Below are 13,340 nucleotides of genomic sequence, written 5' to 3'. Positions count from 1 at the left end.
CGTGTAGCATGATTGGTTTAAACGCAGCACGGAAGTCAGAACAGAAACACATGGGTGCTGGACTGTAGTACGAAAAAGCAAATAAATATGTTTTAATGCGGATTTAAGACAAATGTGGCGCTTGACGCAAGCCTTGAGTAAAGCCTTTAGCAGCATTGACAAGGAACGAGAAAGGTTACTTTTCTTGATTTTTACCCTCCAAATAACACGAGAAGTGCTCTTGCTGTTAGCTTGTTTTGCTAACTGAAAGGTTAATGGTGACTGTGTCCAACACAGATATTTATCAACATTTTCATATTTAAATAGAAAGCCAGCTATATTACCTGTGTGCCGTCTTTTCTGACACTAACGTCTTTAACAGGTGGCTTTTGTAACTTCATGTCTTTTAGGCATCATTGATAAAGTGTCCTCAATCATCAAGAGATGGAGACAGCAGCCCTGGTAGTTCCAGTCACAGCTCTAGAGTTCCTTCAGGATGCATTTCTGCTGACAGGTAGGCAGCAGGGTTGGGAACAATATAGAAGTGCTACAGCTAGTGATGCATAAATATAATTTGGATAAAACCAAATAAATCAAAGGTTTTCAAGACTAAATTGTCCAGTATGGTTATGCATTGTTGCACAGACCTACCACGACTATACAGTTAAAGTAAAGGTTAAGCTTTAATTGTTGGTTGCCATATCTTTCAAGTTTTGATCGGGAGTATGTTACTTGCTTATTTTGAAAGAATGCGCTTCAGCTGAATACTGCAAATGACCACACAATACACTTTTTTTTTTTTTCTCTCCTTCCTTCAATTTTCTGTGATAATTTCCTGGCAGGTGAGGGTCCAGTCTTGACAGTGTACAGTCTTCAACCTCGCCCTAAAGTTTGTGCCTCACTGAGCGTGCTCCAACACTACAGAATCCATGGGATCAGACCAAGAGGTCCTGCGGATGTTCCAGAACAGAGCTCATCTACAGGGACCTTTGGGGAGAGGAAAGATGGTTAGTAAGAGCAGATTTTAGCTTTGACTGTTCTCTTTTTATTAAAAAAACAAACATTTCTCCTGTTGCGTTTAGGGAGGTTGTTTTGTTTTATTTCATTCTGTCAAGATATGTGAAACTTTGACTGGATGCCAAGTGAAATGAGCTGGACAGAGTAGTCTTTAACCAAAGAACACATTCAGAAGATTCTAAATATTTAAGGGATAATTCTTTGGGTGTGACAGCTAGTTTGAGAACTCTTAAGTATTGTAAAGAGTTTCCACTCATTGACGCTATTGTTTATTTTTACAGATTTTGTTTTTGTATTCATTCACTTCTCCTCTTGTTAATCCTCAGGGGTGAGCTCGGAGCCCAACTTCTATGACCTTGCAGTGTTTGGAGGCAAAGCAGTGAGGCTGGTGAGGCTCCACGTGGATCATCAGGATGGGGAGCATCTTCGCTTGGAGATACTTGGTCCCCTCATGGAGCTGCAGGACTGGGCCCTTGATGTCCGCTGGCTCTCCGGAGACAAACACTTACTGCTCTGTGTGGCTGTAGCCCACAATACTGCTCTTCTCCTGGACGTCATTACAGGAAGTGTGCTCGTTCAGCGCTCCTGTCTGGAGGGGTGTCTGCTGTACTCTGCCCTCCTTCTGGTACATGAATCCTGGGCGGATACCATCTTGGTTGGAGGGACTGTTTTCAACCAGCTGGTTCTCTGGAAGCCTGAAGGGGGAGACGAAAGAGATAAAGCTCCAGTTGAGAGACGCCTGCTCGGCCACAGTGGGGTCATCTTCAGCATCTCTTACCTCCAGGAGCAAGGATGGCTGGCCTCAGCATCGGATGACCGCAGTGTGAGGCTGTGGAGTGTTGGCACCTTAGGGGGCCCTGGAGGGAAATGTGGGGACTTGAACCCAGCTTGTTTAAGGGTCCTATATGGACACCAGGCGAGGGTGTTCTCTGTGTGTCTGACTCCAGGGAAAGTGTTCAGTGCTGGGGAGGATGGGGCCTGTTTAGTCTGGGACTGGGCTGGAGGTGGCAAGGTTGTACGTACGTTGAAGGGACACCGAGCAGGGGGGGTCCGTGCACTCGCAATCAGTAAAGAAACAGGAGGTGAAGAGAGATGGGTGGCTACAGGGGGAGCAGATGGAGGGGTGAGGTTGTGGAGGGTGGAAGGGAGTGAAGAGAGGAAGGAGAGAATGGAGGAAGCAGCGACTGAGAAGCTAAGTGACCTGAAATTTGCTGGTCAAGGCTTACCTAAAGTGGTTTGTATAGCAGGAGAAGAGGATTCAAGTTGGAGTCAGAACAAGTTTGTGGTTTGCACTGACCAAGGACTAGTTTACCAATACAGTGATGAGCAGTGGGAGATGGTCTGGCAAGGGGTTCCAGAGTTTCAGGCATATTGTGTGATGGAAACAATAACTGTTAGTGTGACAGGCTCAACAAAAGTTAGTTTGTGTGCTGTGGGAAACCTCAGCGGGTCCATACAGGTCTTCCCCATCTCACATCCTCAGTGTGGGATTCTTCTCACAGGTGGATCAGGGAAGATCCATAGTCTTATTTGGCAAGAGGCAAAAAACAGCATATATTTGCTTGCATCGGGCAGTGAAGGACTTGTCTATAGGTGGTGTATAGACATAAAACTAGATGAAAACCACTCATTAGCTCTCGGTGTAAATCGTCTCCTTCCTTTCCTCCTCCCTCCTTGTGCCAAACGCTGGCTGACAGCTGCAGTGTGCCTCCACTGCACGTTATGGGGGTTTCTGTGGGTGTGTGGGGACAGGAGAGGGTCTCTGCTTTTGTTTCAGGAAGGAGGAAAACTGATGAACGACGGCAGGAAACAAACTGATAAAAAGGGGGTTGAAAGTGAGGAAACTGGAAGTGAAGTGATGGAAGAGAGGGAAAGAAAAGAAGAGGATGACCAAACGCTGCAGCCACGGAGCTGCCTGTTTGGAGTGCATGGAAAACAGGGGGTAACTTCAGTGTGTGCATACCAGGGGCTGCTGTACAGTGCCGGTAGGGATGGATGTGTAAGGGTCTTCAGAGTGTGCCCAGAACGACCTGAGAGCTTCAAGGAAAAGACTAATGGAGAGAGTTTGGGGAACAAGCTTCAGCTGGAGGTTCTCAGAGTCCAGCGGGCATGCAAGGGTATGGAGTGGCTGGAGAGGGTTTTGTTTCTTGAGCCTGAAATTCCAGTGGAGGGGGAGGAGGGATGGGAGAACCACTACAAGACAAAGAAACACAATTTGACAGAAAAGCTGGAGGGGGGCTCTGGAGGAGAAGAGGAAAATATAGAGAACAAGGGCAGAGAAGCGAGGTTCGTCATTGTTGGCTTTCATGCCGTCCACTTTGTCGTTTGGGACCCAGTGAAACAGGAGAGGCTGCTAGCAGTGCCTTGTGGAGGAGGGCATCGCTCTTGGAGTCTCTGGCCTTCCCATAAAGGAGTTTGGCCTGAATATGGAGCTGTGGTGTTCATCAAGCAGGGGGCTGTCCTGGCTTCGCATCCCCCTGGGGAGGCACCAAGCTGGGCTGTGAATGGAGGAAGGAGTCGAGGGTGGGGTCTGAGAGAGGGCGTCCATGGGAGGGGGATTGGGTGTGTGTGCAGGCTAGGGACGATAAGGGGAATCAGGAAAGGGAGTCAAACCAAAATTGAGCAAAGGGAAGTGGATAGAGTGGAAGACCTTTGGGAGATAATGGTGATGGGAGGAGAGGACACTAGCTTAACCGTCCTCGCAGTACATCCCGAATCAGGCAGCGTCAAAGTTCTGTCTGTTATTACCGATCACATCTCAAGCGTTCGGACAGTGACAGCAGTAACACGCCAGGAGCGAGGGAGTGGAAACAAGTCTGTCTCCGCCCTGCTCGTGTCAGCTGGTGGCCGAGCTCAGATGCAGTGTTACCGGCTGTTGATTGGCTGGGACAAGCAGAGACTGGTCCCCTCCTGCCAGGTAATCCAGGTGGCCAGCCATCGCTTGGACGAACAGTGGGAGAGGAGGCGGAACCGGCACAAGACGGTGAAAATGGACCCAGAAACAAGGCAAGTGAGGGGTTGTAATGCTGAAGCCACCTACCGAAATTGATGGGTGTTTTTAAAGTCTGCACATGAGCGATTTTCACTGGAAAAAATGTGTAATATCTGAATCCTGAAGAAATTCAGCTACAAAATTTCACTTAAACCTATGTTTACCTCTGTACTCTTTCACTTGAAACTCCACTTCTGATCCAGTCTTACCAGTTATTGCTGTGTGTTTTTAGGTACATGTCTGCAGTTGTGGTGGATGAAAACACAGACTGTTGTCTTCTGGCTCTGGCATGCAGTGACGGAGCTCTCAGGTTGGTGTCCCTCATGGCAAAATTAAAAGTTTTTCCCCCCATCTGAAATCTTTATTCTATGAGCTGGACAAACATGTATAAAAGTAACAGTATTTATCCATAATTTGCTTTTAATTGAGCACTTCCGTACAGTAAAGTGGTAGCAATGTTGTCTGTTACTGGATGTGAGAGAGAAAGCATGTTACTTGGCAAAATATGCTGTCCTTACTCTCCTTGTTTTCTGACTTCTAACCTGCATTTCTGTGTTTCCAGATTGTTCTCAGTCAGTGAGGTTAAACGACAAATTGATTTGTTGTGGGAGACGTTTTACCACCAGCGCTGTGTACTCAGTGTTGCCGTCTGCAGCCTGCAGGATGGAAAAGGCAACAGGTGATGCAGTGTTTGCTCCATGTTTTTATTTTAACAATGTGAAGTCGGCTAATTTTGTACACGCATTTCAAGTTATAGGTTGTCTTGCTTTGTAAAAACTACAGCTCCAGGCTAACTTTTTTTTAGCACCATCCTGGAGCAATACCCAAAAGACTAAATGTTGCCTTATCTTGTTTCTCATCCAATTATCTTGTATAGTTCTTAGTTTAAAAGTATTAGCATTAAAAATACATTCATCTCCAAACTGCACTCTACTGATGTACTCAAATACATTTGGTGATCACTGTTTTACATGTCGTGTTCCACTGAACAAAACTCTCTGTGAGCTGTTTTCTCCACTAGCCAAACACACACCACAGGACTTTGCTGCCTACACGTTGCTAATGGCTAATAAGCCATCCTCCTGCCAATTTCAGTATGGATTTGTTGTTCACAATGTAGCATTAACAAAAAAAAGATAGGGTATGTCCTCTGACGATAGTGAGTTTACTGTGTCCCTCTATTTAACACATATAAAAGGAATATATTTTGTGGGTCTTGAGTAAGCAGCCACCAGTAGAAACTATAATGAAAGTATGAGAAGACGGGCTCGGTTTAGTTTGTCATCTGCAAAGCAATAGCTATACAAACATTCATGCAAAAATACATTTTGCCCCAAAGGTATCCCAGGAAATATTTCTGTTTGTCCCACATCCCATCAGAACCAGACCACTGTTTTTTTATATTGATATTTGTATTTTTTTTAAATCATGGCGTTATAGAAGAGAGTAGTGGCTGGCAGACAAATGCAATATTAAGAAATCGACTTTTGATTTTCAGTTGCTTTTATTTTGAAAAACTTATGTAAAAAAACATATTTCTATAAATATGAAGGGTTAGAGGTAGGGTAAAGTCTCACATGTTTGTATTTGTCTCCCTCTCTCAGGTATAAGCTGCTGTTCAGTGCTGCAACAGATGGAAAAATTGCAGTGTGGGATTTGACCGAAGCTTCTTTCTCATCATCCACCACTTCAAGCAGTACTCAGCCTCCACCAATCCCCTGTCTCGACATTCCCGCCCACCAGAGCGGCGTTAACTCATTGGCTGTTTGGGCAGAGAAACTGGGACAACAAGAGGGCGGTTGCCTGGTAACTGTTGCGAGCGGAGGGGATGATGGGCAGCTGACAGTGTCCACGATTAGGGTGCAATACCCTGGAGATGGTAAGACTGGGGGCAGCAGAGGGCTTTCTCAGATGTCTGAGCCCCTGGTTCCTCCACAGACCCAGCTTCAGAACTCAAACGGGCTTCATCTTCATCTTCAGCCTCAGTCCCACATCCCACTCGCTCACGCTGCCCCTCTGACTGCCCTGAAGCTCCTGAGCCCAGGCCTTTTGGTCTCCACTTCTTCAGATCAGAGAGTTTGCCTGTGGAGGCTCAGCAGTACCGGCATCAGCCACATGGGGGCGTTGTGCTCCCATGTTGCAGATGCTGCCGGGCTCGCAGTGTGGGAGGGGCGGATGATTGAAGAGGAGGAAGGAGATACAAAGAGCATAACAAGATTTGAGTCTGAGCAGGAGGTTGTAATTTTGAGAGGGAAAGAGAGTCAGACAGGATTAAAAACAATGCATAAAACAGCAGAGGGTGAGACGGGGGGGAGATCCAACAGGGATCAGGAAACGGCTGATGAGGCCGAGAGTCAGGAACCTGTTGAATCCTTGAGTGAGACAGGTGACCCAGTTAGTAAGACCAGTGTTGGGAAGCGAGGAGAGACAGCTGGTGAGAGTGACAGCGTGGGTACAACACAAAACGAGGTCAAATGTGAGAGCATGAAGAAGAAAGGGAAGACAGGATGGGTGCTAGTGTGCGGTCAGGGCTTCCAGCTACTACGAGTCACAGACACAGAGATGGATGCTGGGATGTGGACTAAAGGAAGAGAAAAGGAGAACCACAGAGTTACTTTACAAGAAGAACTGGAATAAGTGGAATCGATAGATGGCAGCAGCCCAAATAATCACTTTCTCAATGGACACATCTTTTGAAATTATTTATGAATTACTTTTTTGATTAAACATCAACCAATATGAATTTTAAGTACATTTTTAATAAAGTTTATTTATTCTCCAGATTTCTTTTGTCATTTATGGGGTACATTGCAGTTTGTAAGCCATTTAATGAGGGAAAAACTTGTGGCGGTATTGGCTGTGAATTGCTTACAGGCCAGCCCAACCTACATAAAGATATATACAAAAAACATGGAAAACTGGGGGTATGCCCAATGTCCGCTACTTGGGCAATAAAACAACAAACAAATGCCTCTTACGGGTATAATAAACCAATGTGCTCCTACAAGCCCCAGGGATATACAGTGGTAAACTGAAGGTGTAAAGGGGCTTGGGTTCTAAGGGGTTCCTAAATAAACAAAGTTCCCTCAAGAAAGATGTGGGCAGCCAGGAAAACAAAATAGGGACTAAATAGACCAGAGTTTCTGGCTGGTAATCTAAGGGAAATGAGGTGCTCCATAATTCGGGGAGCGATTCATGGGCCGTTCAGACGAGAACACTCTTTTGCAAAAAACGCACATGTATTGCATCGTTTTGACCGACCGTCCACACGGATCCAGAAAACGCACTTTTTTGAAAACGGGTCTCAGGGTGGAAAAATCCGAAAACGCAGCCCTCCCGTGTCCGTGTGGACAGCGAATCTGCATACTTTCCAAAACGATGATGCCATCGCTCAACCCCTTGTCCGTGTGGACGGTCCCTCAGTATGAGGGTGAGAGCCACCAGCGTGCCATTTCTCACCTCTCTTAAGCCTTTCAAACAGGGAGTCGTCACATCCTGATTGGCTGGGAGGGAAACGCCCCAAGCTGCTTCCACTCCTCAATCAGGAGTCAGTCTCCCCACCTGTGCACAGGTGCTCTGAATCCCCTGCAATCAGTCATGAGGAAAATCAGCCCAAACAAAGAAAGATAGCAAGTCAAACTATTGGACTGCTACAAATTAAAATATTAAATAAACATTTATTTCTGAGATGATATGATGGTTTCAGCAGGAATATCACCGACAAACCGGTGTGAGGAGATATAACAGTTTTCTCTCATGGAGTTTTTAAACCGATTAAAGTTTGACAATAAGCATTCATTCATTTGAAGCAAAAACATCAGGCTACATTTTTCAATGAAACCATTCGGTGCTCAGCAAGGAGACGTTAAAGTCTTCGTGACTATTTCAAGAGAACATTAAAATCATCTCTGATGTGTTTGGGCCATCTGTGGTCTCGTTCAGGGAATAGCACCACACTGCACAAAGATGGCTGAAATGACAGGAGTTATTTTTAATGCAGCATGTTGTTTCTCAGCCGGCCAAGAAATAAAGCTGTTGACTCAAAGAAGAGCCCTGGGACAAGGCCTTACCAAAGTCTAGCTCTACCAGTGTCTCCACACAGAAGGGATTCAAGATTTCAACTTAAAAATGCTAGTCTTGCTAACACCAGCTCTTGATGCGCATTCGAGCAAGGCACTTAAATCCACATAGTTTGAGTGAGGAGCTGCTGTTTCCCCTATTCATATGGTACCACAAAAACCATCGTTCTGGCACTTTAAGTATTTGTATCGCAAGTATTATCTTCACTCGCTCATCACTACACAAAGAAAAACGTGTTTGTGCCAATCTATGATCGTGCTCACAGTTTTTGTATATCCTGCCACAGAGTTTGGGGATTATTAAGTGGAATCTAAATTTATACACAAGTAAGTCATGAGCATGAGATTGAGGGTTTGTATAACCGTGCCCACACGCACAGTGACGTGTGCATGTCTTCTACAATGCTAATTTAGCAGAGCTGAAGCAGAATGTGTTGTGAAAAATAAGAAATGCTAATGCTGCTTTAGTGGCAGGTTGATATGGGATGTGTGCACGATGATTTGCATATTTTGTGTGTGTATATGTGTGTGAGAGAGAGATAGAGACAGTATGTGTCTCTGTGTATGCATTGCCTGGTATGCAAATGTAGCTGTGTCAGATGAAGTGCAGATGAAGTGTGAGACGGCTAGCAGCATGTTTCACCTGAATGTCACACACAGCAGATCAGAGGGTGTGTTAGTGTGTGCTTTATTCACAGTCAGCTGGCTGCAATTTAAATGTAAATGTTAGCACCTGTAGCTGAAGTTACTGAAGTCATCAAGGGGATGTGTGTGTGTAGACCTGTCGGCCTGCGTGCGCTTTTGCTGGTGTGTGTGTGTTTGTGTGCTGCTGGATGGGGGTCAGAGCCCATGAAGGGGCCGACTGCAGCTATATCCATGAATATTTTAATATTTTAGCCTCGTCTCACATTGCCTTTTGTCAAGCACCCATCTCGTCACCTGTCACTCACAATGAGAGAGAGAGGCGGAGGAGAAGAGAGGAAGAAGGAAAGCTAATGTCACCCAAAATGAACAGTGAACGGGGAGTCAAGGAGGAGGCAGGAAGGGGGACCCGAAGAAAGCGCCCATCTTCATTACCCCTGCCACTCACAAAAAACGACAGTAGGGTGCACCACTGTTGTTGTTGTTCCAATGGAGAGAGAGAAAAGAGGAAGGAGGGAAAACCAAGAGCCACAGTGCTCTGTGTAACCACCACTATCACTTACAGGGGGAAGAGAGAGTGAGAGACATGAGAGGGAGAGAGTGAAAGCACAAGTGCTGACAAGGTAAAGGTGAGGCAGGGTGAGGAGGGAGTGAGGGGGGAGACAGAAAATGGGGAGGGCAGCTGCTGCACTGAACGTCACTGCTGGTGTTTGAAGAGAAAGACAGACAAGCAGAGAGGAGAGAGGAAATTACAGGAAGAGAAAGGACTGATTGATTGAGTAAGTGAGGCTTTGTAAGATGAGACAAAGAGAGAACGGGGCTTTCAAAAACCAGGATGTGTCTCTGGGGTAAATTTTACATCTTCAAAAAAGAAAAAAAAGATTTGCTCCAAATAAGTCATCGTCAGTCTTCAAACAACGTGTGGAGAGACAGAAAGTGACTCCCGCTCTGCTGTCAGAGTACAGAAGGAGTGACAACCTACACGCATCACAGAGGTATAAACACACCCTCATTCACTACTTCTGATGATGTGTTAATTTCCTGCCTTTTACCTTGACCCTTATCTGCAGCTCTTTTCAAACTTGAAGAACCTGTGCTTCATTTTCAAGGATTTGTCCTTCTTTCTTTATCGGCTTGATGCAAGGCCCACCTTTCCTCATTTCCGTCTGCAAAATGTCACTCACACACACAGAGAAAATGAATGTCAGACCCTGAAAAAAATGTTATACAATGCAATATAAGTGCATCACAAGCTCACACGTGCAAGAATATTTGCTCTCTTCTTGCTTTAGGCAGAGCACAACCTGCATTGTAGACTCTGAATCTGACACCCTGGATCTAACCTCTCTATGAATGTGTGTATCTCCCCTTTTTGTTCGGATGTGTTCTTTAATCTTTCCTTCTCAAATAAAAAGCTGTTTCCTTCCAGTTCCACACACATCCATGCCTCTGTCATTTCTCTCAGTGTCAAGGTAAGTAAGTAGTAGTAAGTAGTTTACAGCCATGCTACTTGCTCTGTGTGGCTTGGCACTGGCATGCTAACGAGCTCGCACCCTTTCCGGTTTCCCTCATGGGACCGTATTTCGGGAAAAATATGTATGGTAGTGAATTGAGAGAGACAAATAATTGTTTGATCCCGTTTAAATTGTGCAATGAACTACACTATGATGTTTGTCAATGTATAAGACAATGTTCCTAGTCAAGAAAGTCTCAGTTTCGCGTTAGTGACGTTGTCTCGTTGAACGCTCACCAAACACATTACTGAACCTTGATCCTGTTTATAGCTTGATCGCAAAACTGATGAACTCTCCTTTCACATAACTGCAGTTGTTAACATGTTTTATTGTGATTTCCATCTTTTTTTGGTACCTTTTCTGAGCCGAGTTGGCGGCCATGGTGGTGTTGGTGATGTTCACTGATGAACAGTGACAATTTGACCTGTTGGCGTCGCTAAAATCAAGAGAGTTGTTCCTGTGGGGACCATGAATGTCTGAAACAAAGTGGATTGTCTGACCTGTAGCAACCTACATCACCATCCCTAAAGCCGTGCCAAAAATTAATGCATATTTGTAACGAAGTGCATATGAACTGTTTTCTATAGTTAATTGTACGTATGATGCAACAGGAACATGTTTGCTACGAGTTTAAGCATGTCAACTGTGAAAGAGCCATACTTATTTCTGTTATCAGGCCCCTGAATTGGGGATGTCACGTGAGCGGCTGCCCCTCATTGGTTCATCTGGGAGAAAAACGACAGGTGATCCTCTCATGCTCCACCCACCTCTCCACTGACAGGGGCTGTTCTGCTGCAGGAGGACGGAATATGCACAGACATGATTGGAGACACTTGATCATCAATTAATGGTTATCATTTTGTAATGATAAAATCTTGAACATTAAATATTTAATTGGATCGTATTGAAGAAAGGGTGTTCTTCTTTGATACTGCCACTGGGAGTTATTATTAGTATCATATCTTCAAATCATACAAATTGGGACGTCAAAGTATCATAAATCAGATTTCTTACACAAATCAAAGTAGGAAGTAATTGTTGTATGTGTTGTATAGCAGTTTTCAGATTTTCCATGTCATCAGTTTTCATGAGGTTTTGTGTTTTTACGACTGCGGTGTTGCACTCAGAAACTGTGGGGGGCGCCAAATCACACAAAATGCCATTTCTACATAATGTTGCTTTAATATCTACACATACACATAGCAGTAACTTCAGTAGTAGGCCTTAAGTGGAATTTCAGTACAGTTCCAAGTATATTGAATATCTGTTTATTTTACTCCCTTGCTTTTCTCACCACAGCCAAGCCACACCTCTCCCCGGCTCTCCATCAGGCTAGTCACCGAAAACGCAGCCAGCATCAAACACCCTCTTCCTCATCCTCTCACCCTCAACCGGGCCCTTCCACCATCCTCCTCTCAGATAGCACCATGACACCTTGGGGAGGCCTCGCTCTCTCCGAATCCTCCTTTACCTCAATCGCCCCACCTCTCCCTCAACAGCACCCTCTGCCTCCACCTCCTGCTCCTCTGCCCACGCCGTCCACTCCTTATCGTGGAAGACCGAGCGAAGACGAAGATACTTCGAGTTCCAGTTTTAACTCTGAGGTTCCATCTTCACCTGTTGCGGTCCCTCAGGACAGTGCAGGTATCTGGAACTAAGAGCATCTTAAAGATTTCACGTCTACTAATAGTGTAAACTTGTAAGTTACATTTTGATCTGAGTCTTCTCTCAGATCATTACCAAGATGATCTCATTTAAGTTTAAATTTCCAACAATTCCTAGAATTCCTTTGTGAGGTGAGGTTCACACATTGTGACTCAGAATAACGTAGGTGAACAAAGTTTCTTGTTTTCACTGTGGGACCGACACAACCTACTCCTGCAGTGCAGCACCACGGATCAGAGGCAGATTAGAACAGGTCACTAGCGGGGCATGCTATTTAGTATGGATAAATGCTACAGAGGGAACACAACAAATCACAATGTTTCACCTGAGATCACTCGGTTTGGTTTTGTGCTCCAGTTTAAAACACACAGTGGCGATCTGCCTCATATCGTGGTTGTTTCTTGATATTTTCAATTTGTCGATGTGGACAAATAATCGCCAGTAGGACCAGCATGCCAGTAGCATAATGAAGAAGCGGCTTCTCCTTGATCACACGGACCATAGAGTGACAATCCCACACCACCCTTGATCTTAATACAGTCTTAGGGTGGGTCTTCCAGGGGCCCACAGTGAGGTTAACTCTGGGAAGATATCTGGCCTCAGGGCCGAGGTGCCAAACGGCAAACAAGGCGGAATATTCCCTGATTTTACACTTAACACATTGCATATTTCCACCACTGTAGAGAAAGTAAAAGAACGTTTTAAAAAATTGAAGTGTGGAGACTTTAGTGTTATAGTACGTCTGTATGTGGCATTTGTAACAACATCTGTCACTTCTTTTTTGTTTGACAGTGCAAGGTCCACTGATTGGCTTATGGGAGCGGTTTACAGTTGTATATTTAATGGCAACCGTATTCCCAACATTTCATTTCACTTCCTCATCGCCCATCCCTCTCTGTCTCCACAGGTTCAGGGGTCAGAGGGCTGCGGGCGAGGCGGAGGGTGATGCCCCAGCGCAGGTTGCCTCGTCCTCCCCGTCTGCCACCGCTGCATCCCGTCACCAACCTCAGCTTCTCTCGCAGCTTCACCTTCTCATTCTTCGAGCTGCCTCTGCACCAGTCGCCCCGCTGCCGTGCCGAACGCATCCGAAACCTCATGCTGCTTTTGAGACAGATACACTTCTGAAGAGTCAGTGGTGCGTGGACGGTTCATTCCTGCGTTCTCCTCCAAGAATCTGCTCCTCTCAAATGTATCATTTTGTTTTATTAGTGCTGGATCTTAGGTTTGAACTTTTGAACTAACTTTATTTAGCTTGTAAAGGTAAATACCTCTCTATATAACCTGAAGTTGCTGGCTTGTATATCAAAACTGTTGTTGAAGTTTCTGGACACTCTTCTTTTTAATGACCTGAGGATTCCAAACGTATTGTCGTGGTGAGATTTAAAAGCACAATAAAAACAATTGTAAAAAAAAAACTTTATCCCTTTTCATTGTCTCTGGCGCCTTCCCATC

At 45.1% G+C, this 13,340-nt stretch overlaps 2 protein-coding genes across 3 annotated transcripts; both read left to right on the top strand.

Moving 5' to 3' along the window:
- wdr6 (WD repeat domain 6) lies at positions 1 to 6,771 on the top strand. 2 transcript variants are annotated; one of them, XM_030423390.1, is made up of 7 exons: positions 1 to 133; positions 390 to 493; positions 822 to 986; positions 1,323 to 4,002; positions 4,221 to 4,298; positions 4,551 to 4,667; positions 5,593 to 6,771. In XM_030423390.1, the coding sequence occupies exons 2-7, from the start codon at positions 424 to 426 to the stop codon at positions 6,623 to 6,625; spliced, it is 4,143 nt and encodes a 1,380-aa protein (XP_030279250.1). In that variant the 5' UTR covers positions 1 to 133; positions 390 to 423; the 3' UTR covers positions 6,626 to 6,771. The 2 variants fall into 2 exon arrangements, with proteins under 2 accessions (XP_030279250.1, XP_030279249.1); XM_030423389.1 differs by having other exon boundaries at positions 2 to 174.
- A 2,490-nt stretch (positions 6,772 to 9,261) lies between these two features.
- LOC115585194 (wiskott-Aldrich syndrome protein homolog 1) lies at positions 9,262 to 13,297 on the top strand. The gene is made up of 4 exons (XM_030423396.1): positions 9,262 to 9,704; positions 10,900 to 10,966; positions 11,523 to 11,867; positions 12,796 to 13,297. Exons 2-4 carry the CDS (start codon positions 10,915 to 10,917, stop codon positions 13,011 to 13,013), a joined length of 615 nt encoding a protein of 204 aa, XP_030279256.1. The 5' UTR covers positions 9,262 to 9,704; positions 10,900 to 10,914; the 3' UTR covers positions 13,014 to 13,297.
- Positions 13,298 to 13,340: the final 43 nt, after the last annotated feature.

The sequence above is a fragment of the Sparus aurata genome, chromosome 7 (genome assembly GCF_900880675.1).
Source record: "Sparus aurata chromosome 7, fSpaAur1.1, whole genome shotgun sequence".
Lineage (NCBI taxonomy): Eukaryota > Metazoa > Chordata > Actinopteri > Spariformes > Sparidae > Sparus > Sparus aurata.
This window is presented reverse-complemented; position numbering and strand designations above follow the sequence as displayed.

Coding starts and splice junctions, on each gene's coding strand:
- wdr6 (XM_030423390.1), top strand. CDS start 424: ATGGAGACAGCAGCCCTGGTAGTTCCAGTCACAGCTCTAGAGTTCCTT. Junction 494..821: donor GGATGCATTTCTGCTGACAG/GTAGGCAGCAGG, acceptor ATTTCCTGGCAG/GTGAGGGTCCAGTCTTGACA. Junction 4,299..4,550: donor TGCAGTGACGGAGCTCTCAG/GTTGGTGTCCCT, acceptor CTGTGTTTCCAG/ATTGTTCTCAGTCAGTGAGG.
- LOC115585194 (XM_030423396.1), top strand. CDS start 10,915: ATGTCACGTGAGCGGCTGCCCCTCATTGGTTCATCTGGGAGAAAAACG. Junction 10,967..11,522: donor ATCTGGGAGAAAAACGACAG/GTGATCCTCTCA, acceptor TTCTCACCACAG/CCAAGCCACACCTCTCCCCG. Junction 11,868..12,795: donor GGTCCCTCAGGACAGTGCAG/GTATCTGGAACT, acceptor CTGTCTCCACAG/GTTCAGGGGTCAGAGGGCTG.